This window comes from Podarcis bocagei (genome assembly GCF_964188305.1).
Source record: "Podarcis bocagei genome assembly, chromosome: 8".
Classification (NCBI taxonomy): Eukaryota; Metazoa; Chordata; class Lepidosauria; order Squamata; family Lacertidae; genus Podarcis; species Podarcis bocagei.
In genome coordinates this window covers 70,346,645-70,371,707 of record NC_138133.1, presented here as the reverse complement: position 1 = coordinate 70,371,707, position 25,063 = coordinate 70,346,645, and the positions used below count along the sequence as shown (strand labels likewise).

The 25,063-nt window shown below is 39.3% G+C and overlaps 1 protein-coding gene across 24 annotated transcripts in view; it reads right to left on the bottom strand.

Moving 5' to 3' along the window:
* RIMS2 (regulating synaptic membrane exocytosis 2) overlaps positions 1–25,063 on the bottom strand; it is a 349,417-nt gene that overhangs the window by 183,294 nt on the left and 141,060 nt on the right. For all 24 annotated transcript variants that reach the window (XM_081204271.1, XM_081204281.1, XM_081204282.1 and 21 more), the window contains one exon: positions 19,428–20,341. In XM_081204271.1, the coding sequence (XP_081060397.1) occupies positions 19,428–20,341 (914 nt within the window). The remainder of the gene's footprint in view (positions 1–19,427; positions 20,342–25,063) is intronic.

Below are 25,063 nucleotides of genomic sequence, written 5' to 3'. Positions count from 1 at the left end.
ACGTGTCCTTGTGTTTTCATTTTTCTTTGCGGGGTCGGGTCCTCGAACCACAACTGTGGTCAGGCCAGCAACTGGATGGATAGTTGGCGGAGGAGGTAGGTGGAAAGATAGTAAGATACTATTTGAATGGGGATCCAAGAAGTTTGGGGTGATTATCTATTACACATGTTCACAGGAGCTTAAAAGGATTGTTTTCTAAATCTACAATCTGTAATGCCTATCTATTGTCAAAACATTACCTCAAACCATGTTAAACCATAATATGTCCTTAAGACTTTTGTTATACTACATTAAATCTTAAAAATAACCAGAAAAGAAAACCAAAAGTTATACACCGAGATACGTTTTATAAAAAGAGATAGTGCTTACATGGAAGTGTTTGCAAGTACAAGAGCATCATCTCTAGAATCAATTCTCATCTGTAACTTAATAGGCTGCCTGTTCATTGTAACTGAAGATCATCAAGATGTTTATTGATTTAAATCATGTTTCCCACTCTCGTCCTTTTCCCAATCACACTTAGTGATTTTTGCAACCAAAACCAGAGGATAATTGATCTCAGAACTTGGCTTGTAGTATGAGGTAACCAGCCAACAAATCAAACAACTTCAAAGTTGATCAATGAAACAAACAATTACATACTTTCTAAAAATCAGTATAAACATTTAATATATATTTTTAAAGCAGATTCAGCTTTAAGCAAAATATTAAATATAAATAGTTCAACAATTTCAGATTGGAAATTACAGCAGCCATTTGCTGCAAGGACTTTAATGGGAAGAATATACAATTTATATGGCCAAACATACATGCAGTTCTGTGTGATTTTCCTCCATGGCCCCCCTCCCCCCCCCAATGAAAAGCTGCCTCACTCAGTTGTCAGTCTGAGCAAAGAAAAGCCGCATGGGTAATGGTTTATTTCTTAACCCTTTCCTGTTGTTCTTTAATATATGGTAGAATAGATATTGGTATTCAGAATCTTTTCCCCATGGGAGAAAAAGTGGCTTGGGACAATTATTTTGACCTGAAAAAAATGATGAGAGGGGAGAGTTGAGAAGCAGCTTATTGCTTAGCGTTTGTTCTGGGCAAACTGGAAGCTTAATTTAGGCACCTTTTGGTTACAAAGCACAAGGAGGAAATGGTATGGAATTCTAGATCTACTCTGACTTTTAGTGGCAACTACTGTGAAGCACGGGCATTTATATTCTGATTTTCCTGTTTTTGATTTCCAAACTAATACAGTAAGTGACATGTAATTCTAAAATTTTGCCTTGCAGACCAGGAGACAATACAGCTGCGATGGTATGTATATATGTCTACACAAGAGTAGTAGTTCATCGCACAAAGATGCCATTTTTAGCATATTCCTCCAGTAAAATAGGGACATTCTGTTCTAATACAGTGTCATCACCCCACCCCCTATATACGTGCACTGCTGATGGAACACGGGAAAAGTGAAGGGCTGCCTGAGCTGCCTCAATGGCTATTACCAAGACGAGTATGTAGTAATACAGTACAGGCAAATGTCTTGGCTATATGCAGGAGCCTTAGAATATATATGGTAAAACCATGAGGCTTCCATCAGTTTGCCTTGGGCGTCAGAGGATGCACCCACAGCGGATGTTTACAAGGCACCACACCAGCAATATAGTCTCTACGGTCAGTGGCTATGACTTCCAAAGGACCCCATGCACCTGTGTGATCCAGGTACCTGCTGCCACCATCCATCACGGTAGCCGGATGCATTTAGCGCTACCAGCTGGCAGAGCTGAGGAGCACAGCAGCAGGAATCTGGCACCTTGCCCCCTCCCCACCCCTCAGGTCCCGCTGTGCCACTGTGTGGGGCTAGGCTGCCTCCTCCTTCTCCCCACTCCCTTTCCCCACTTGCAGAATTTGGGACTCTGCATGACACAGTGAAAAACTGTGATGGCTTGAGGGGTTTTGTGACTGTCTCAGCATTTTCAGGGCAGTTGGAGACTACGTAATCACAATCCCGGCTACAAATGGCACACTAAGACAACGCTTCTCTTTGAGAGCTCACTGTGATATGCAAACTAGACTAATGTGTCACAAACTGGGTTGTGCTGAACAAGTCCAAAGAGGGGAAGTATTAATTGTGATGGAAGGTGCTGGAGGGTATTCAGTACTACAGTGTTCATTATAATTGTCTGTTGCTTAACATACCCACCAACTTAAGTCTAGAAAGCCACTAAAATAACCTTCAAATTTTCAAAAACCTTCAGATTTTTCAAAAAAGTGTCTGATTTCATAATTAATGTTCTACCAGTGGCAGCAATTATATTAATGTGTTCTAAGCTAGCAGGAGCCATAGGAAGCATTATACGACTAACAGCACGTTGTTAAACAAAATGCCCATTATCCATCAGTTTAATTTCCTCCATGTAGCAACTCTTATGCTCTATTTTCTTCTCCTGTGGTTTCAAAATTAGTCACATTAAATATTGACAAGAATTCTATCATAAAAAATTAAAGTCCATCAACTGAAATAACATTATTAAGCATCTAGCTAGGAATTCATTTATTTATAAATTACTTTAAATATTTGTATCTAATCTATCAATACACAGGACTGGAAACCTTGTATTAATGAGCCTGTACGAGTAGGGGAAAAAACCTATTAAATTATTCCCAAGGTTTCCCAAGGTTAATCAAGAAAAATGGTTACGGACCTATGCACAGTGCAGCCATGTGGTGTGTGAGCAAGCAATAAATAAATAAATAAATAAATAAATAAGTAAGTAAGTAAGTAAGTAAGTAAGTACACACGCAACTTTAGGTTGCATAAAATTAGGCCATGCATTGGGCATGCATCCATGTGCTCAACCAGCCTGTCTGCTGGTTGATGAATTGTCTCTCATTAGCTGGAGTTCACCACTGCTGAGGTTCCCAATGGTGTGAACCACTTATGGAGTAGCTCCCCTGACTGCTGGTAGTGGGCAACATAGATAATCAGTCCCTGAGTTAGGCTTACAACCAAAAATCACCATCCTCCAAAATCTCTGCCCCCTCTTCCAAGGATCCATCCTGATGCTTATTCTGCTGAAGGAAAGTTGTGACAAAAGGAAATGCCAAGATTACAGTAATTAGCGTTATAAGGTGAGTGAGAAGCTTACTTGAAGACTGCGGTGGAGGTGTCAGCAAGCTGGCCCCTTATATGCCCCTGGGGTAGAACTGACTTCCAAAGTCGTCTTCTATCAGGTCTACTCCAGAAGCCACATCCCCTGGGAGCCTAGCTGATTGACTCCCAGATCCATGGCTTGGCTTAGCATTATGCCCATAACTCAGCTCCTGATTTGTCTTGATCCTGACAAACCACAAGCTGTAAGCTTGCCATGATTTGGTTTGGTTTAGTGTTGTGCGTGAACAGGACCATTAATTTCAACAGTTAATGTTCCTACTCCTACAGTAGGAAACTTAGGAACTGGCTTTCATATCAGTCTAACCAAATATGAGGGTGGAAGATGGATCCAGAGAAATCTGTACCACTGACAGTACATGTTTATAAACCTAGATGCCTAAATATTTAATGTAGTGCGCCATCACTGGGGAAAATAATAAAATGATGGTGGCCTATTATCATGAAGTAGTCAGAAAATGTATGAACTCTGAGATTATGTCTGGAGTCAGAAATATACAAGTTAAGAGTAGAACATGGACACTCAAGGTAGCTATAAATTATAAATTCTCTGGAAAACTAGCATTTAACATGTTTCTGTATTACATGTGAATCAATGCAAGGCATGGTTAACATGTAAAAATTGAGGCTATGGTTCTGAAATGGGTTTGCAAACCATGATTATGAGGGAACCTAGTTTGTATTGGCCATTGTTAGCATGAGTGCACATAGAAAGGCAAGTGGTAATCACCCTGGATGTGGAAAAGAGGGAGTACTTATACCTAAGGCTCCCTACCAGGTTTGCAGATAGATTGCAGTTCATTACATTCTGGCCCACAGTCTACATACGAAAACAATTTCATACTCTCCCACTATCCACAATGCTTGGGTGTTCACAGTATAAGTTTTTAGCAATACAGGTAGATAGTTTGAAAGAGAAAACATTTTAGGCAGTAAAACAAAGGTGCAGTATTATTCCACGAGCATCTGAGGGGAAGGAACTAATTCAGATACAGGGCATCTACCTCTACAGCTTGATCTGCATTTAATTAGATAATAAACTGCACTGAGTTGAGGGTATATTGGAATAGCTTCATTGTTTTCCTTGGGCTGAATATTATTTTCCACTATATTGAACAGATTTCATTCAGTTCTCTCACTTTGGAGAGTAACCTGTTATTCCGTAAGAATATGTGAAACGTTCAAAAATTAAGACAATGGCAGAACACCATTGTTTTGCAGAAACAAACAATCCACAGAGATCATGAGAGAGAAGAATTAAGCCCAGTTTAGTAACATCTGCTTTGGTTTTATCCAGATAATTAAACACATTCATAAAACCTGTTGACTGAGAATACTCCATAGTGGTCAGCACTTTAAAACCAAATTAAACAGTACTGCAACCTCTTAAGTTTGTTCAGGCCATGTTAGTGATGGTTTTTTCATCTGAGTTTCCAAATAACAATAACAGTTTTACAAAGAATGGAGAGTTTGTCTTTGGACGTGGTGCTTCTCTTTTCAAGAAAATTATTGCCTAAAGCAAAATTATTTCATTTCCATTTTTGCCTCCACATTAACTTTATCAATATGAAACTGCAATATAAAACCATATGAAATAAAATGTAAAGATTCAGCTTGTCACTTCAGAAAATTAAGCTTGTTAAAATCAAGCTCACAATCTGCTTGTAACTTTCCCTGAACAAGCCTAATTGAAAATAGGAACTACAATACTGCCGACACTGCTCTTGAGCAACTTCTATTTCTTTCATCATGATTTACATAAGATGTACTCCCATAGTAAATTAGACCATATATTGTCTTACTATATTAACCCCCCCCACACACACACATATTTTCTATTTCAAATATCAGCTAGTATCCCACTTAAATGAGTGGGACTAAGCTGAAAGTGAAGTATCATTCATATGTTCATTTAAATAACAATTAATCCACCATATAATTGAAAAATGTATGTGCATAAAATAATCTCCTATTATTTTCTGCCAGTTGTCCTGTCCCTTTCAATAAGAAAATGGTTAAATTCTAAATATAAGAAAATTATCATCAATCTATTACTTCAAAACATCCCCGTAAAGTTAGGCAATCTTTACTCAAAGTGACATAGAATAAAGATATTCCAACCTGGATGGCATTTAAACACAAATCTGCATTATTTCTTCATTCTTCCTTTTCAAGATTATATTCTCAGACATCCTTGCCACCAGTTTCCATAAATAACTGTGTAATAACAGTTAATATTCTTCCTTGCTCTGTATTCTGCAGTAACACACTGTGCTAGATCCTGTTCTGATTTCACATTCTTCATATAAAACAGAGTTTTTTCCCAAGGTTAATCAGGGGGTGGAACTAAGGATTAGATGCTTCATTCACTGATCCATGCCATCCATTTTGCTTCATTAATTCTAGAAGCTAGTGCTTCTAATTCCACCTCCAGTGATGTTGCCGAAAGTTGAAATTTATGCTAAGTTGAAATTTGCTCAAACATACAACTTATGGAAAGTTCATCTTCCTTTTTAGGTCAAAATTTAAATACTGCTTTTTCTCAGTCTGTGTTACCTTTAATAAAGTGCTACTTGAAAATGGCAGTAAACTGCCTTGCTTCAGTGACATTTTAAATTCCTATGCCTAAGCCAAGCTTACAGCCACTCCACAAGTTCAAGTGCTCTGATTCAGCAAGCTCCTATTCTCTCATCCTCAAACCTCTATTTTCAGGACAGAACTACTAATACTGACCTCCTTTACTAGAGGGTTGTTGTAAGGATAACTTTGTGAACTATTTTGAATACTTTAACACACTGTGCAACTGCTAAGTACAATTGCTAGTCACACAGGGTTGTGTTGATTCGCCCCATGTCAAAGAGCAAATTGGGAAAGTTGTAAAGCCAGCACTCATGGCAAGTCCAAGGGTGAGAATGCCCCGAGATTGTGGCAACAAGTCCCACCCCCCACCATGTAACTTTCTGTCTCTCTTATATCTAACACACCTCTCGTTTAGCACTAATGATGACGCTTGCAGGAATCAGGCTGACCATGTGCCCTCCTGATCCTCCCCCAGTGATTAAGACCTCATTACAAAAGTGGGAGAGGTCCACGGCACTGAAGGAAGCAGTAGTGCACTCTCTCATTAGGTGGCAACTACCACCTAGTTGCTACTATTCATTTTGGGGGCAGGCTGATTGACTGTGTACTGGCCTATCAACTGTAGACATACTTGGATGAGATAGATTGTGAGTCCCTTCTTCATGTGCCCCCTTCACGAGACATCCAGAGGATGGCAACATGTGAATGGGCCTTTTCTACAGTGGAATGCTCATCCCAGGGAGGTTTGTCTGACACTTTCATTACATATCTTTAGGCACCAGGCAACTCAGCAAAGGGGTGGGGTATAAGTGAAGAAGAAGAAGAAGAAGAAGAAGAAGAAGAAGAGGAGGAGGAGGAGGAGGAGGAGGAGGAGGAGGAGGAGGAGGAGGAGGAGGAGGAATGGCTTCTGGCTTGCATGCCTGCTTGATTATCATTATTGGGAGAGAGATGGTAGGACTGGTTTGCTGTTGATTCTCCTTGATTCCTCAGCAGCATTTGAGACCATTGACCACTGAATCATCCTGGAATGATCTGTGGGTTTCCACTCCTACCCTCCAGGGTTGCTTCCAGATAATAGCACTGAGGGATCACTGCTTGGATCCCCAGGACTTTTTATCTTCCATGTTGGTCAACATCTATATTGGGGTTGTGGGAAAAGCTCCAGCCCATTGGCCCAACATAGTCTGATAGGCCTTCTCATTTGGAGAAACCATGTCCACTTACCCTGTGCCTGGTACCATACATAGACTCAGATGTGGGTAAAGGTAGGACTTCAATGGAACAATTGGGAGCTTAAAATGACCTTTGGTTACTCCTTTGCTGAAGCAAGGTGTGCTAAAGGAAGTGAAAGCAGTTTCTATACAATGAAAATCACATCTCCCTCCAGGCGCTGCTCCTTTATACATAGATGAAAAGCAGATGTTTAAAGGAGCAGCACAAAGCACTTGCAAAGGCCTCTGGCCCTTTTGGTCCCTTACAGCCATAACATTATATGATTCAAACAGCCCCACACTGCTCCTTTAAACGCCTGGAAATAAGAAGTCCTGGTGTCAAGTAACTGACAGGTAAGTGGGGCTGTCCACTGGTCAAATTTGGTGTGTTGAGGTGGAGACATAAGGAATTTAGAGCCATTTTTTTATTTGTCTAGCCCTTTGGAAAGGGATTCAGGCACTGTAGATTTTAAAAGTGTCGTTTTAATTATTGTTTGAAGATATAGCCTTATCAGATTTATGCTGTTATTCAGTCTGGACACAGTAAGGAAGGGAGGATATAAATTAAATAAACAGATAAATAATATGACTGCTGTTGTTAATGACCACTGCTTATCTTATACATATACATCTGAACTTCATGTTGAAAAGTAATACTGTAACCCTGTTCTCCATTTCAAAATCAGGAGAGACTGAACATGCAGAGTTGGAGCAGGACTTATGCCCACAGGCCACACCTCTGATCTCCACACATTCAACCCCAGGCAAGAATGGGCTGTTCATATGATGGAGAAATGTGATCATACCACAAATACAGGGTTTTTGCTTGTATCCAATATAGTGCTAAGTAACCATCCCATCAGTGCAACGACTTCCACTTGCTCAATGGGACTTTCTCTCATTCTCCCCCCCCCCCGCCTCCACAATCTGTTTTAGGGGTTTCCCCAACCCTCGAGCAGATATGGAGAGGGTTTAAGGCATGTGTGCTGTGGCGAACTCCACTGCAGAAGTGGAAATCCTTGCACTGATGGGATAGTTACTTACACACAATGGCTTTTATCTGAAGTAGTGCTAAGAGGCCATTTCGTTGAATGAACAGCTGGGGAACAGGCAGCAGGCAGAATCCTGCTCCTGTTCCCCCTCCACATATGAAGAGTTTGGATTTGATATCCTGCTTTATCACTACCCGAAGGAGTCTCAAAGCGGCTAACATCTCCTTTCCCTTCCTCCCCCACAACAAACTCTGTGGGGTGAGTGGGGCTGAGAGACTTCAGAGAAGTATGACTAGCCCAGGGGTCTGCAACCTTTAAGACAAAAAGAGCCACTTGGATCCGTTTCCGAAGAAAAAAAAACTGGGAGCCGCAAAACTCGTCATTATAAAAATAACTTTTTTGTCACTTTTTTATTATTTCTTTGTTTGACCCCTCAGAATTACTTCTCCTCATAGAAATAAACGTTAAATTAACAAGTTACCTTTTTGTGTGTGTGTGTTCTTCACTCCCCTTCAAAACAGTGGCCAGCGTACATGCCCCCTTTCAATGCAGTGACCAGCGTACATGTCCCTTACAATGTAGCAGGCGGGCGGGCGGGAAGGTGACGTCGGGACGGTGCGTGACTAACACACGCACCGCCCCCATGCGACGTCACAGCCAGTACAGCGCCCGCCACAGTGGGGAGTGTCGGGGCGCACAATGCGCCTCCTCCCCTCGTTAGTATCCGCCCCGGAGCCACGGCAAAGGTGTAAAAGAGCCACATGCGGCTCCAGAGCCGCAGGTTGCAGACCCCTGGACTAGCCCAAGGTCACCCAGCAGCTGCATGTGGAGGAGCGGGGACGCGAACCCAGTTCACCAGATTACAAGTCTACCACTCTTAACCACTATACCACACTGGCTTCTAAAGTAGAGAACAGAATTTATACCTCTTGTATTTTGTGTCCTTCCAGCTCCAATGTTTATGATTCCCCTGTACTGTATATCAGTGTATATACATCTGCCATCCACAGTAACTATGTATACACAGCTGTCAGATGAGAGAACACTCCATTAATCTGATGAAGTGGGCTTCAGTCCACAAAAGGTGATGCCTGAGTAGATGAGTACATCTTTAAGGTGCCAGAAGACTCTGTTGTTATCATTAGGGCTTAGAGGTAGAGCACCTGCTTTATACGTGAAAGGCACCTGGTTCAATCTCTGACATCTCTAGGTAGGGCTAGAAATGTCCCCTGTCTGAAACCCTGGAGAGCCACTGCCAGTCAGCTCAGCCAATATTGAGCTAGATGGATCAACGGTCTGACCAGGATAAGGCAGCTTCTAATGTCATTGTTTAAATTTTAATTTTTGTTCCAGAAGCAGTAAACATACAGCAAAGAAGATTGTGCACACAACATATACTATTCTTTTTAATCCAAATGAAAGCATATACTGTAAGCAAGAGGACAGGACACACCTAGATAGCTGGTGCTTCTTTAATGCCTGGAGCCTGAGAGTTGCCTCCAATCTGCAGAAAACGACAATCTGGCCTTAGTTGGAAAATATGGATGAATGGAGACTTAAGCTATAAGCAAGCGCAATCTGTGAGACTGTATAATGTGTTTACTATTTATGTGGCACAGAAATTAAGTTGCCTTAATTGACATATTGCTTTTTGTTATGTGTGTGAATTTCTAAAGCTTGTAAAGTATGTCTTAAACTGAAGGTTTTTTGATCCTAGAATTATATCTAGCACTGTATTGCACTTAGCTGCCAAAATGGCAAATAGATTTTGTTTTAATGAGATGTTGTACGAAAGTTCTTCCTTTTTTTTGTTACTGACAGTTTTTTTATATAAAAAAGGACCATAGAGCATTGTGATGAAAACTGCAGTATGACTGTAGTTCATATTATATAACTGATGTCCACATATTCTCCAATTTCCAAGTAAACAGATTATATAACTAGAGCCCTCAAAGAGAATCATAATCTAAATGTTCACTAAGGCATCAAATGTAAATCTCAAAATATTTTAAATTAAATGTCTGTTAACAATATATTTATATTACAAATATGTGACAAAGCAGAGGGCAATGAAATCATAGCTAAATTTTCACCCTCATATATTCACTTACTCCATCTTTTATCACCGCAAATTTTTCTAAAATGAAATCCTGACATTAATGTACATTAGTTAGGTCAGGTTTCCAATTGAAATGAAATTAAGAACATTATATAAATGATAACAATCTATACCCTCTGGAGTAATCTATACAGGTTTAGACAAACATGAGATCAGTGTTGTAATCCATTTGTTGTTGAGAATGAATGAATATGAAACAGCTGTTTTTGCAGCAGGGAACAAAAAAAAAGCCCTGATTCACACATTAACTAGGGATGAATGGACCTGTCAATTTCCAGTCCGTGTGAATTTCACATGTGTTCATTTATAATGCATTCTGCCTCCCCCTTCTTATTTATCCTGGCTCTGGAACCCTTAGCAATCCGAATCCGATCAGCCACAGACATTAGGGGAGTGGAAATAAAAGGCATAACCTATAAATTAGGGCTCTTTGCAGATAACCTAATGGTCACAACACCAGACCCCATAAGCACAGCAACCTCCTTAATCAGAGAACTCAACACATTTGCAATGGTGTCGGGCCTACAGGTAAATTTTACAAAGTCAGAAGCTATGTGCTTCAACACCCCTCCTCACACCCAAAAAGAACTCACTAAGGTCACCAAAATAAAACTTTGCCACACCAAATTCAGATACCTAGGGGTACATATAACCAAAAACCTCAATAAATTGTACCTCCATAACTACAAGCCTCTGTGACGACAAATTAACCAAGACCTAAAGATATGGAACAACATGAATTTCACTCTCTCAGACAAAATAGCCATGATCAAAATGATCACCTGCCCAAAACTAACCTACCTATTTCAAACCCTCCCAATCTGGATTCCCCCAACCCAACTCTGCAGATGGCAGAGAAAACTACACTCTTTTATCTTCTCACATAAAAAACCAAGAATAACCCCCAAATACCTGCACCTCCCCACCTCAGAAGGAGGATAGGGAATCCCCAAAATAGAAGCATATTACATTGCCAACCAAATACACCATATAATCCCATATATACTAGAAGATGAGACAAAACAATGGGTACATCTAGAGAGGGCCACAATTGAAAAATACCTGCACCACAGCGTACCCACTCCTCCCAAACAAACTAAAGAAAATTCCCACAACACGTAACAGGTACACACAGACCATGCTCAAAGCATGAAAAACAGAAATAGGCAAACTATCTCCAGCCCCATCCCCACTAATTCCCCTGGCGTACCACCCATTATTCCACCATGCAGCACAAAACCTCTAGATACAAACCTGGCAAACCAAAGGCTTATATCGCCTAATAGACTTTTATAAAAATAACAAACCTTTGTCAACACAAGAAATACAAGACAAACTAGAAGACACCCAAATGCCCTGGTTAACACAACACCAATTACATGCCCTCTTAAACAACCCAACAGTAAAATCAGCAGCAACTAGGCCCCTGACAACCTTCGAAAACCTCCTCCTAACAACAAAGGGTAACGGTAAAGGGATGGTATCTGAAATATACAAAATACTACTCCAAAATCCCACAAACCCCCTAGACGCAATCAAAAAACAATGGGAGGGTGACATAAGCTATGAAATTAACCCCACTCAATGGACCAGAATGTGGTCTAAACTCCCCTTTAAATCCATATAAACAAAAAGAAAAGAACTCACTCTAAAACTCACCTACAGCTGGTACCTAACACCAAGAAAACTAGCGCTAATATGCCCAGGAACCTCACCAAAATGCTGGAGAGGGTGCACCTCCACAGGTACATACCTCCACATGTGGTGGAAGTGCCCCAAAATCCAACTATTTTGGACAACAGACATACGAGAAATATGTAAAATAACTAAGCAAGTATTAGAAACCACCCCAGAAATGGCCCTCCTAAACATCTTCCAAAACAACAATGCCCATTTACACCACAAAGAACTCATAACCCACCGGCTTTCAGCAGCCAGAAACACCATAACCAGACACTGGAGAGACCTGTCAGGAGTAAGCATGGACCAATGGTACCAAATAGTATGGGAAACAACCCTAATAGAAAAATTAACCAATAAACTGAAACTGACACGGGGACAAACAGAAGAAGACGCCTTTACCTCGGTATGGCTCCCCTTTATCACATACACAGCCCAACAAGACAATGACAATAATCCACTAACAGCATACAAATCAATATGGCTAACCTGATCCAAAACACCCACCCACCCCACTCACACATGAAAACAAAGATCACCACAGCCAATCACAAACAAACAACCACACCCTAGGCCAACCCCAACCTCTCTCACCACCAAAGGAACACAAGTGAACAGCAGAGAACCTGCACGAGCAATGCTGACACCAAACCCTACATACATTAAGCAAAATAGAAACATTGCCACCTGACCCCACCCATTCCCCCCCCTCCAACCCTTTTCTTCCTTATGTCTCAACAAATGAAACTGATTTGTAAAAATGTTACATGGGAAAAATACGAGAGACATTACATATACTTCTGTAAATCAAGAAAATCTTAATAATAATAATAATAATAATAATAATAATAATAATAATAATAATAATAATAAAATAATGCATTCTGCCCTGCTTCTGCAATATTTTTTTAATCCACACAAGCATGGTAATTTTCCACAAAATACATATTTAAATATGTATTTTATTTATTTATAAAAGTATTTATATACCACTCTCTCATAAAATATCAGGGTGGTATACAACAATGTAAAAAACATAATAAAACATTAAAAGCAGTACAGAATGACCATTAAAACGACTGGTAACTCAACAAAATCTTAAACCCTATCCAGTGCCTTTCTTCTAGAAAAAAAGTGGTGGTATTCAACATGAAGTTGTTAACAGTAAGTGCCATACTTTTAACCACTGCTTTTCTTCTTGAAAAAAGGTGCTGGTGCTGTGTACCCTTGAGTATTCCCAGAAAAAAAGCATTGTGCATAGGCCTGTCAACATATGAAAAGTCTTCAAGACACAGTCACAAGCAAGGTTGCCTGCTGAATTTCTGCTGGACACAACATGGGTCTAGTGTCATTAAGTGCCTCATGTCTGGTTGAGGCCAGTTAGGCTTTATAACTTGAGGGAGAACTAAAAGCATTCCTCGGCATCTTCTCACTTATCAGGCTGGGATATAAGGGCTCAGATGGTCCTTAAGATATCCTGGACCCAAGCTGCTCAGGACTCTGAATGTCAACACAAGAACCCTGTAGCATATGGACAAACAGGGTACATGTTTTAACAGAAATGTCACATGGTGTTGGCCAACTGCCTCCACCAACAGTCGAGCTGCTTCATTCTGTACTAGCGGTGGCTTCCAGACCAGGCCCAAGGATAGCCCCACATAGATTGCACTGGAGTACAGTGGTACCTCGGGTTAAGTAATTAATTCATTCCGGAGGTCCGTTCTCAACCTGAAACTGTTCTTAACTTGAAGCACCACTTTAGCTAATGGGGCCTCCTGCTGCTGCCGCGCCGCCGGAGCACAATTTCTGTTCTCATCCTGAAGCAAAGTTCTTAATCCAAGGTACTATTTCTGGGTTAGCGGAGTCTGTAACCTGAAGTGTATGTAACCTGAAGAGTATGTAACCCGAGGTACCACAGTAATTCTGTCCATAGATTACCACTACATAGACTGCAATGGCCAGATTATCTGATCCACATTTGGCAACACCTGGAATACCAGGCAAAGCTGGCAAAAGGCAGTCCTAGTCATAGATGTACACATTTAGAAATGCAGTTTATCTTACACATAGTTTATTTTTTGAGCTGATTGCAGATTTCAGCTAATACCTTCCAACTTGTGGATCATATCAGTTGATATTGGAATTCATGGATATCAGTTTCCTCAAGCATCCCTTCTCGTTGACTATTTCATTTTTTTTTAATTGTTAATTGGACTGAGAGTAAGCCTTTTTGCTCATGTGCTCTCTCCTCGCCACTACCCCTTCAGCACCTGACTTTGAGGAAGATATTGTGATTGGTTAAACTATAGTTTTTTTTGTTATGTCTAAACTGGAAAACTCTCATTTAAGTACTGCTTACAAAACAAGGATGTGACTTTGACTGTCCTATGACAGACCGGGTAAATACAAACACAGATTAACATTAGTAAATACATTTCTATCTGTACTATAAATTTTTGTACTTTGTGCCATGGAGCCCCCCAAAAAATGTGCTTCAATTAGCTAGAGAAGAATGAATGGCAAGTGGCATAGTTCTCTGAACAGCAAATGCACACTGCAAGGAAGTTCAAATATTGGGGGAAATAAAAAAACATGAATCCTAAGAAGTAGTAGTGCAAGACCTACACTGGTTAACAATTACTTTCAAGACCAAATTCAGGATACAGGTTTTTACTTTTAAAACTCCATATAGCCAGGCAGACCTAGATGAACCTGACCGGTGTGGTCACCCTGGTGCAGAGCTTCTGGGGGGCCACAGCAGGCACCGCAACTTTGACATCCAACAGAAGGTGAGAGGCGAGGAGGTGCCGGACTTTGGCGTTGCACAGGGCACCACTAAAATTTGGTATGCCAAGGTCTGCCACTGCTGGGTCTATGATATCTGGAGGAATATTTGCTTTCATACCTACTTCCAGCTGCACAATGGGATTCAATCAAAAGCAAATCTGATTTCATCCTTGAATAAAGCTTTTTCAATAGTAGCACTGCATTTATATAAACTCCTGCCATCTGAGATTTGCCAGTTCCAAGAATGTGGTCCATTTAACCACAAAAATGAAACTTTTTAAAGATAGAGGTACTAGTGGCACTATATTTTAAACTCTCCTGTTAGCTGCTTATTTTATTATGAATATTTTTTTTACTGTTGTTTATTGTTTTAAATTATATTTTTATGTTCTGTTGTTCCTCACTTTTTTACACTGAAAAGCAGGTTCTAAATTTTCTAAATGTATAAGCATATGTATTTCATACATCTTTAGCTTAGTCCTGTGTTCTATTTTCTTAGTAGATGAGTAAACTACCTTGTTCTTAACCATTGCATGACACATTAGTTTAAAAGAAATGATGAGATGTGTTATATTTAAAATTCCACAGTCAGGGAAATGTCTCTTTTGATGTAGCTGGTATCTATTCTGTGTCAAAACAGATTTGTCTGTGGAATTTTACAAGATAAATGTCTGGAAGTTTACAAGATAATTTCTTTAATTGTTTTTAATACAGTCGTACCTTGGTTTTCAAACAGCTTAGTACTTTAACATTTTGGTTCCCGAACGCCACAAACCTGGAAGTGACTGTTCCAGTGTGTGAACTATTTTTGGAAGCCAAATGTCTGACGGGGCTTCTGCGGCTTCCGATTGGCAGCAGGAACTTCCTGCAGCCAATCAGAAGCCGTGCTTTGGTTTCCAAATGTTTTGGAAGTCGAATGGATTTCCAGAACCGATTCCGTTCGACTTCCAAGGTACGACTGTAAAATGACTTTTCTCAACAGGCCTAAAGGAATAATAAAATCCTATTCTGTTGTTATTGTTATTGTTATTACAACATAATAATTATCTTATGTTAAAATGTAAAATTAAATACCAAGTTTCAAATGAATGAGATTATGAAAATCAAGTAAAATAAACAAGAATTATGATGAAAAATATGTAGAGAATCACCAGTTTATGAACATGGAAGAGACAGTATGGGAACCACACTTCTGTGTGGGACCATCAGTTAATCTTATGCTCTAAAACAGAATAGGCATCTGCAGTGATTTTTGAGGATCATTATGTGGGATAACCAGCCTCATTTAACCAACATGCTTAAACCTAATTAATCCATGAAGGGTTAATGCCATAGAGTAAACTGTCCTGCCAGGCTTAGCTAGGTCACTCCTCCTCGCCTTGGGAGGAAGGTAAGCAAGCCTTTTGTTTCCCTCAGTCTACCAGAGAAGCTCAGCAGGTGAGGAGATCTGAGCTGGTTGCTGCAGCTCCAGCAGCCTGGCTTTTACAATTTTACACATCACCTGGGAAGACAGGCGAACTAATATCAATGTACTGGAAGAAGAAAAGATCACAAATGTTGAAGCAATGATTCTTCAACATCAACTTCGTTGGACTGGTCACGTTGTGCAGATGCCTGATGATCGTCTTCCAAAGCAACTACTCTATTCCAAACTTAAAAATGGAAAGCGTAATGCTGGTGGTCAACAAAAGACTGTCTCAAGGCAAATCTTAAAAAATGTAGTATAAACACTGACAACTGGGAAACACTGGCCTGTGGGCGCTCCAGTTGGTGAACAACCTTTATCAAAGGTGTCATGGGCTTTGAAGACACTTGAACTCAGCACACAAGGAAGAAACGTGCTAAGAGGAAGGCACACTTGGCAAATCCACACCATGATCAACTCCCGCCCAGAAACCAATGTCCCCACTGTGGAAGGACGTGTGGATCTATAATTGGCCTCCACAGTCACTTATGGACTCATTGTTAAAACTGTGTTTATGGAAGACAATCTTACTCGGCTACGAGTGATCGCCAAAGAAGAAGAATAATTTAGGAACTTTCACCACTGTAACTAAACCAAGTTTTACTGCCTGTGCAACTTTTTCTGAATGCTGTAAGGAAAAGCACATGCATCTGACCTTTGGAGAGTTTGTAAGTAAACTATTTTTAACTTTAAAAACATATGATCTTATTAGTGTGGTTGAACAATAGCTTGTAAATGAAGCACTACAGAACTGCTGTGTGGCATCAGTTGTTAATACACAGATATACCACTGTATAAATGCACACAGGTGAAAATACAGCTCTAGCTATGACACCAATTTTACACACTAGATTAACTACTGCATTCTTAAACACTTAATCCTTCCTTATTTTTCTGATGTGTGGATTCATCCCCACATTTTTCATTGATACTTCCACTGCCATGTAGGTAACTATTCCTTGAGCTTAGCAGAAGAAGATACATTCAGATTCCATAGATTTTGCTCAGAGATGGTCCACTATAAAACACTCAAACAATACTGTATAGCCTCTCAATATATCTCACTAAAAGGCAATGGACATCAGTCAGTGGTGGATATCAGAATACACAAAACACATATGCAAGAGTTGAGGGTCTTTGGAGATGGAAAAATATAAGTTGGTACCATGCCTTATAGCAATCTGCCGTAATTTCAGAAACGGGGTGAAAAGCATGTAGTGTATACAATCAGTTTCCTCCACACATTCTCCTTCCTTCCTTCCTAGCCTTCAAACCACAGCTAATGCATGAACCAAGCAATGCTGATAACAGAAAGAGGGAATGTAAAAGAGAGAGAGAAAAGTCACCAAAGTCTATGAGGATACAAACATACCTGTGAATGACCATGTTCAGGTGCAACACTAATTCACAAAGTATGGTTTATTTAGCCATACTGTGCATGAGCTGCTTTTTGATCATACAGCTTAGAGTGTTCCTGCTTCACTTTTCCCTTACTCAAGCAGGGAAGCAAACCACAGAGCAGCTGGTTTAGCATTACATCTGAACCAGCACTTGTGGTTTGTTTCTCCAAAACAAATCACAGTTGGGAAGCCAATTAAAAAAATATTGGCTTAGAGTAGTGGTTTGTTTGGAGAGAGAGAAACCACAGCATTGGCTCAGATGAATGTGACCAGTCTGTCCACAAGAGAATGTGCATGTATATTCTAGGGGCAAACCATTTGAAAGATGGCAGTTTGGGCCACATTGAAGAACAAATGAAGTCCACAGCACTATATTACAGAATAAAAAATGAACCACTTCCATATCACAAAGAGGACAACCATCATTTCTTTGTTTAAGACTGACTTCAGACCTTACAAAATTCTTTTATACTCTGTGTATGTTCTTGATCTATAGAGCAAGGTAGAAGAAATATAACTGTAAGAAAAAGATTGCAGTGCTAAGCACACTTGTTTAGTTAACAGTTGTTTGTTCATTTAGTCAGTGTTAATCACTGATTCTTTTCCATCTGTGTAAACTGGTCATTATTTATCACTAAAAACGAACCAAGTTTTCATTCCTATTTCCAAGAACACAATGCTTAGAATTCAGTTTAAACATAAAATACAATTATAAGACTGACAGTCCAAAGAATGTGCTATAAGGTCTCACTGCTGGTTACAATATAGACATTTTTGCTAAATTGTCATGTGTGCATGTATGTGTGCGCACGCTCAAGTGCAGACCCATATGAACCATATGACCCACTAATTTTCCTCCTTTCATGTACTTAACCAACACTAACCACAACCTGCGTTTTATCAATGAACAAGAACAGAGCAAATGTTTCTATTAAGTGTTCTTCTACCGTGTTATAATTGTGTTCTTGTTTTAATCATCATGGAAGATCACACTACACTTTGATGTGGGAGATATGTGGTTGGGTCTCCGGATTTTTTCATTTTCACTTAAAAGCAGCCACAGGGAGTGGGCTAAATTGGAACATGAGATTGATGTTAGGGCAGAGGATTAAAAAAAACCAAAAACTTTTGTCCACATCATTTTGCAGATTGAAATCACCTTCCCTGAAACTAGTATTAATCCTACTGTAGAGAACTACATTTGTATTTGTTTTCCTCCCCAGAAAAGCTAATAGTACCTTCTTGTAGTGTGTGTGTGTGTGTGTGTGTGTGTGTGTGTGTGTGTGTGTGTGATGGGCAAAGAAATTTAAAACAGTAAAATAGTATGAAAAGGAGCAAGTGAGGGTTTTCAAACAGAAAATACCTTAGTACAATTTTTTGATCCAATTATATCACTCCCACCACTATGGTTATATTTTTTTATAAGTATATAGTTAGAAACATGTATATTTAGTGCATACTTCAGTTCTTAGGTAAAGTAAAGGTAAAGGTACCCCTGCCCATACGGGCCAGTCGTGTCCGACTCTAGGGTTGTGCGCTCATCTCACTTAAGAGGCCGGGAGCCAGCGCTGTCCGCAGACACTTCCGGGTCACGTGGCCAGCGTGACGAAGCTGCTCTGGCGAGTCGGCACCAGCGCAGCACACGGAAACGCTGTTTATCTTCCCGCTATAAAGCGGTACCTATTTATCTACTTGCACTTAGGGGTGCTTTCGAACTGCTAGGTGGGCAGGAGCTGGGACCGAAAGACGGGAGCTCACCCTGCCGCGGGGATTCGAACCGCCGACCATGTGATCGGCAAGTCCTAGGCACTGAGGTTTTACCCACAGCTCCACCCGCGTCCCTTCTCAGTTCTTAGACTTTAGACTAATTTGTAGCTTCATCTACCCATGCTGATCAAAGGGACTATATGTGACCCATAAGTGTAAAAGCAAAATACCCCCCACCAAACACTTGAAGTCTGCAGCAGAGATGCTTCTCTTTTACAGAATTAGAATGTACACAAACTCCATCTATACAGTAAAAGCAAAATTCTTACCTTTCTCACTAACACTTTCACTTTCAATCTCTACATCGTCACAGCTGGTATACTCTGGAGTAGAGGCCAACTCTTCCTCAGAGCTGCTCAGTGAAACCTGACGCATTTTACCCCCTTTTTTTGTTTTATGAGGCTTTGGTGGTGGAGGCCTAACTGATTCAGATTGATCTGAACTTAGTGAATCATTTCTTAACATGGTTTCCATTTTTTCACGTTTTGTTTTCCGTACAGCTGAGCTAGGATCCAAATGATGCTGTTTCCTTAATGAATCAGTTCGCCTCATATCTGGCCTATCAAAAGGAATGGGACTCCTCCTAGGTGTTGGAGGGCTGTGATTTGTGTTTCTTTGCCGATTGGGACTTGGTCCCTGAGTTCTTTCCATTGAATATGAACATTGGTCCATGGCAGCTCTGTGTTCAGATGCAGACCTTTGCCGTGATGGCCGTTCCATTCTCATCATAGATAACCGGGAATCTTCCAGTTCAGTATTTGCCAAAGACACATCACTGTGCCTTCGTTCATGACGCGCGCGGGACACTTCAGCATGAATACGCATTTGTTCCTCATATGGTTGTGGTTTGACGGGATAACGAGCCAAATTAGGATCACTTCGGTATCGTGCTTGGTACTCCTCTTCCCGCCGTTGCCTCTCATATTCCTCTCTATTCTGCACATCATCTTCCTCTAAAGGATATTCCCTTGAACGCCTGCGACTTCTCCTGTTCGAATCCCTGTAGTCATCAAGTTCAGCTTCTTCATATAACTGAGATCCATGTTGTGATCGTCTGTCCGTATAATCTGATGGTGATCTTGGCATTGCACTGTCTGATGTTGCATACTGTGAATAGTCGTCTCTCTCCTCCTGTTGATTGAATCTCCTGTTCTGATCTCTGGATATTGATGGGCTTCTTTTTCTAAGTAATCAAGAAAAACAAGAAGTAAACATTATCAATATTTTCAATGCTTACAATTTATTTGTTACAAACTAATTCCAAACTAATTATTCTAGTTGACTGAGCTATAATAACTGCACTGGCTTTCTAATAACCTGATAATCACTCACTCAAATGGAAGCACATTGTTTTAAGTTGAATTTGTTTTCCAGAGCTGATATATGTAGCATAGTGGCTAAGAGAATGCATTATGAATCAAGAAATCCCCAGTTCAAATTTCATCTCTTCCAGGAAACTCACTTAGGTGGCCTTAGTAAATCCAGTATCAAGCTCAGCCTCCCCCTCCCGTGGCCACCATCTGCAAGATGCTGAGAATGATACTTGCAGCATTGTTTTAATGGTTACCAGGGGATAATGTATCTGAAATATCTGAACATTCAAAAGTGTTCTATGAATATTAAATAATACAATGAGTTAATTAAACAAAAATACCTTTGTTTAATCAATTAAGTTGTAATTCTCCTATTTTTTCATACCACATTTGTTAGTTTAAATTTATTTTATTATATTTCTATAATTGCTTCACACATCCAAAAGGGGGTCTGAAGCAGGACAGCAAAAATACAAAATACAATATGCAATGAAAAATTCAAAAATTAACCTAGCAACATGTTTTAAAACGTATTTGTATCTGTTTCATATTCACAGCATGATGTCTGCATCACTCACAGATAAACCGATGGACTTGGTTCCTAAGAGGGTTAACTTAAGTAAGTTTCCACACCTTCCTCCTTCCTGCAGCCCTGGCAGAAACCTTTCCAGAGGGTTGATGGCCCTCCTAAACTACATGGGATATCAGTAGCATGGGGCGGGGGGAGTGCCCCAAATTGAGAAGTCCACTGTCCACTTTTGGCAATTCCCTCCTCTGTACACCAGCCCTCTGGAATAAGTTTCATGTTTCACTATGTACAGGATTGCACTGTAACTTAATTAAAATTGGGCTCCAAGCCATAATTAATTAAAAGGGAAAAATACAAAAAGAAATTATGAAAGAATTATCCTTACAGAACTTATTCAGTTACAGATAGGTAGCCGTGTTGGTCTGCCATAGTCAAAATAAAAAAATTCCTTCCAGTAGCACCTTAAAGACCAACTAAGTTAGTTCTTGGTATGAGCTTTCGTGTGCAGGCACACTTCTTCAGATACACACTTATTCAATAATTCAGGGCAGGATTCTTATTTGTATTGTTTATATCAAGTAGCCACTTAAGTAAAACAAAATTAATAACAAACAATATGCATCTTCTGACAGCACAAATATTCACATAATTTCTTGTAGAACAACTACCTACTATATATTTTATTATTTTCAGCCATTACTTATCTGCCTTACAATATGTCCCACCGTAGCTAAATACTTTTTTAAAATAAAATGAGCTAAGTTCAGAACAGAAGGAAAAATCAAAATCAAAGCACAAACAATTATCAGCTAGATCATCAGCTCTTACTGGTTCGTTTCCCATTTTTATTGTTTTATTGTAATATTGTGTTTTTATCCTGTATACAACCTTGTATTTTATATGAAGTTGTGGTGTATAAATATTTAATTAAAGAAATAAAATATATACATTTTCTTCTTTCCTGCCTTGTACTACCCTGTGATCTTCGTATGAAGGATGGTATAGAAATTTAATATATAATAAATAATAAAAATAATACTACTTCTGAAAGTTATAATCTAAAAAAAATTTCCATTAGCTTGTTTACTTTCATAAATCATATCATTCACAAGTGATGAAACTAAATATTGAAGAACTGTGTATCTTGTGTAAAATTCTGAATATATCCCAGGTTATGGAAGTATTGTGATTAGAGAATAGCAAGCTGAGAGCCAGAATGCAGTCTAGGGCAAACTATGAATTACATCCTAAAATATGTAACAACATTCCATCACCTAAGCATGCATTTCCTTCTAGTTTCTTTGTTCTAAATTTCAGCCAGGTGACTTTGCTTTAGAAATAACAACGGTAAGCCAAGTTACGGCTTACCTCAGGTGTGAGAATGTGTGTGCCCCCAGAAAATAGTTTGCAGCTACTTTGTTTTTCCCAGGTCCTTTTTACTGCTGTGTCATGCTAAGATGAACCAAAGTTTGCCTTAGCATACCATTTGAATCTCAGCATACCAAAACACAATATATGGCAAGCAAAGTACAACGAATGTATTCGTCACAATGTGCCCACTATTACAAGGCATACAGTACATGCAAGCGGTACTCCAGAATCATCAACATAAGTACAATATTACAATTACTAATGTATTTTCCACCAAATGATATGCATGTAGAAGCCTGCTTAGATGATGTGTCTGCTTAGCCAGATTGGGACAGAAGTCTTCAGTCCAGTAAACCTATCCATTGCCTTGGAAATCTCACTAAAATTCCACTGAAATCCACAGGACTGTTTTCATTCACTGTATTCTCATCTCATTAATCTATTTCAAGATCCCTTTGTAAGCAATATTTGACAAAAGTGTTTTTGTGATTATCTACTTGATTCCATCTTGAGAGCCAGTGTGGTGTAGTGGTTAAGAGCGGTGGACTCGTAATCTGGTGAACCGGGTTCGATTCCCCGCTCCTCCACATGCAGCTGCTGGGTGACCTTGGGCTAGTCACACTTCTCTGAAGTCTCTCAGCCCCACTCACCTCACAGAGTGTTTGTTGTGGGGGAGGAAGGGAAAGGAGAATGTTAGCCGCTTTGAGACTCCTTAAGGGGAGTGATAAAGCGGGATATCAAATCCAAACTCTTCTTCTTCTTCTTCCATCTAAGAATTCCCAAAGCACAAATTAGGACAATAACAAAAATGATACAAATTGCTTATGCAAACCACCTAACTAAATAAATCATGTTACAGATGCTGTATTACTGAGGTGGGAAAACTCAACCGAGTTTTCAACTTCTCGTTTCCCCCTCCCCCAAAGATACAATATTACATTGTGAAACTTATCGCATTTCAACAAGAAATCAAATAAACAGTGTAACAGTGTAAATAAATCCATGTGTTGGTGAAAACTTCAAGAAGTAGTACTTAAGATGTGCAAGAAAAATTTTTCTGCAATAAAAAATAAAAAAGATTGTTTTGCATTTTGCTAGCTCCATTGATAGTTTATCATCTCATAAGCATCTCACTCTCCAATACCTGAAGGCATTGACCCCATTGCACTTCAAAACCTGGGTGGATGAACTTCTGGACCTGGAAACCAAAAAACAAATAATATTTCGTAGATGTGATGCTAGGACTAAATGCAATGGTATCTGGTCTGAGTTCTAAGAGCTCTTTGAGTCCTGATTTCCTCACCCACATTTATTGGTGTCTCTTCTAGTTCCCCTTCCCTCCCCCTCCCTATATTTGCTAAGTTTTCATCATAGCTTTGGAGGGAAGGATATCTGGGGAGGTGTTTACTGCCATAGGTTCTTTACTTACAATCTTCCAACAAACAACAAATAAAATGATTATTTAGCATACCAAAGTTATTTCTTTTAAAACATATTATATAGAACTACAGCTTTCACTGGGACTCTTCTGAAGACGTTTACTCAATGGCCAGGATCTAAAGAGCTTCTTTGTGGATGCCCAAACACAGCAGAGAATTAATTGACTTCCCCAACTTAAGCAACAAGGAAGTCCCAAGCCATTTTACAACTTCCTTTTGAAATGTCCCTTAGTTTCAAAAGAAGTTTAACATGTGGCTAAAGAATCTGCTACTTGAGGAAACACAAGTTCAAAGCCCCGTTTGGTGAGGAGAATAGGACAAGATGAACATTTTTCACATCCATGCCTAAATATATGCACATCTCTTTATTACTCTGAAATGATTTTTTTTAGTGGTTCAGAAATCCACCACCTCATGAGTAGAACTGGATCCTTTGTTTGGTTCAGTGTTTTAAAACTAAGTATTAAAAGTTCTGCAATTTAGTGTTTTAAACTGATTGAACCTTAAACTTAACATGCATCAAAATGACATAGTGGTTTTAATATTATAATTACCGTAGCTTTGGGCTAGATATTTACTAACGATGAAATTGTAACATCTAGTGCAAATAACATGTTTTATTTCACTTCAGTTTTTTACAACTGATAACTGGGCTTGAGTTTTTTAGGGCCCCACAAGACTTGGCTTCTTTTGCTGTTATCCCTCTGGATATATTATTACCATTAGTTAAGTTACTAAACACCAACTATAATACAAAATGCTTTCCTAAAGTATTAAATACTTTAAATAGCAAAGTAGTTAAAATGCAACACACTTGCCATTTCAGACAGAAAAAAGGGATGATCCACATAAAATAACTGGATGATATGCAGAATTACTATTTTTGTCTCATTAATCAAGCAAATAAAAAATCAAGATATCAATATATCAAACTGCACTGCAACTAATACTAGCTAAGTGACTCAAATTTACACTTTTAAGAATCACAATCACATTCTAAAGTTTATAAATCTGTGGATGGTGATACTCTGCTTAAAAGCCCGGATATTAAAAATCAGATATTTTAGTCCCTTTTTTAAAAAAATAAACCTAGTTGTTTGTCATAAATAATTTAAAGCTCAATTTACTTTTTAAAAGTTTCTTAATACTCCCCATAAAACCAATAATGTAAAAATTTAAAAGTCCATGTATTATTTCATTCTTTACCTTCTGACCAGCCACTGCACATCTGGAAAGTCAGGAGCATCAAGTTC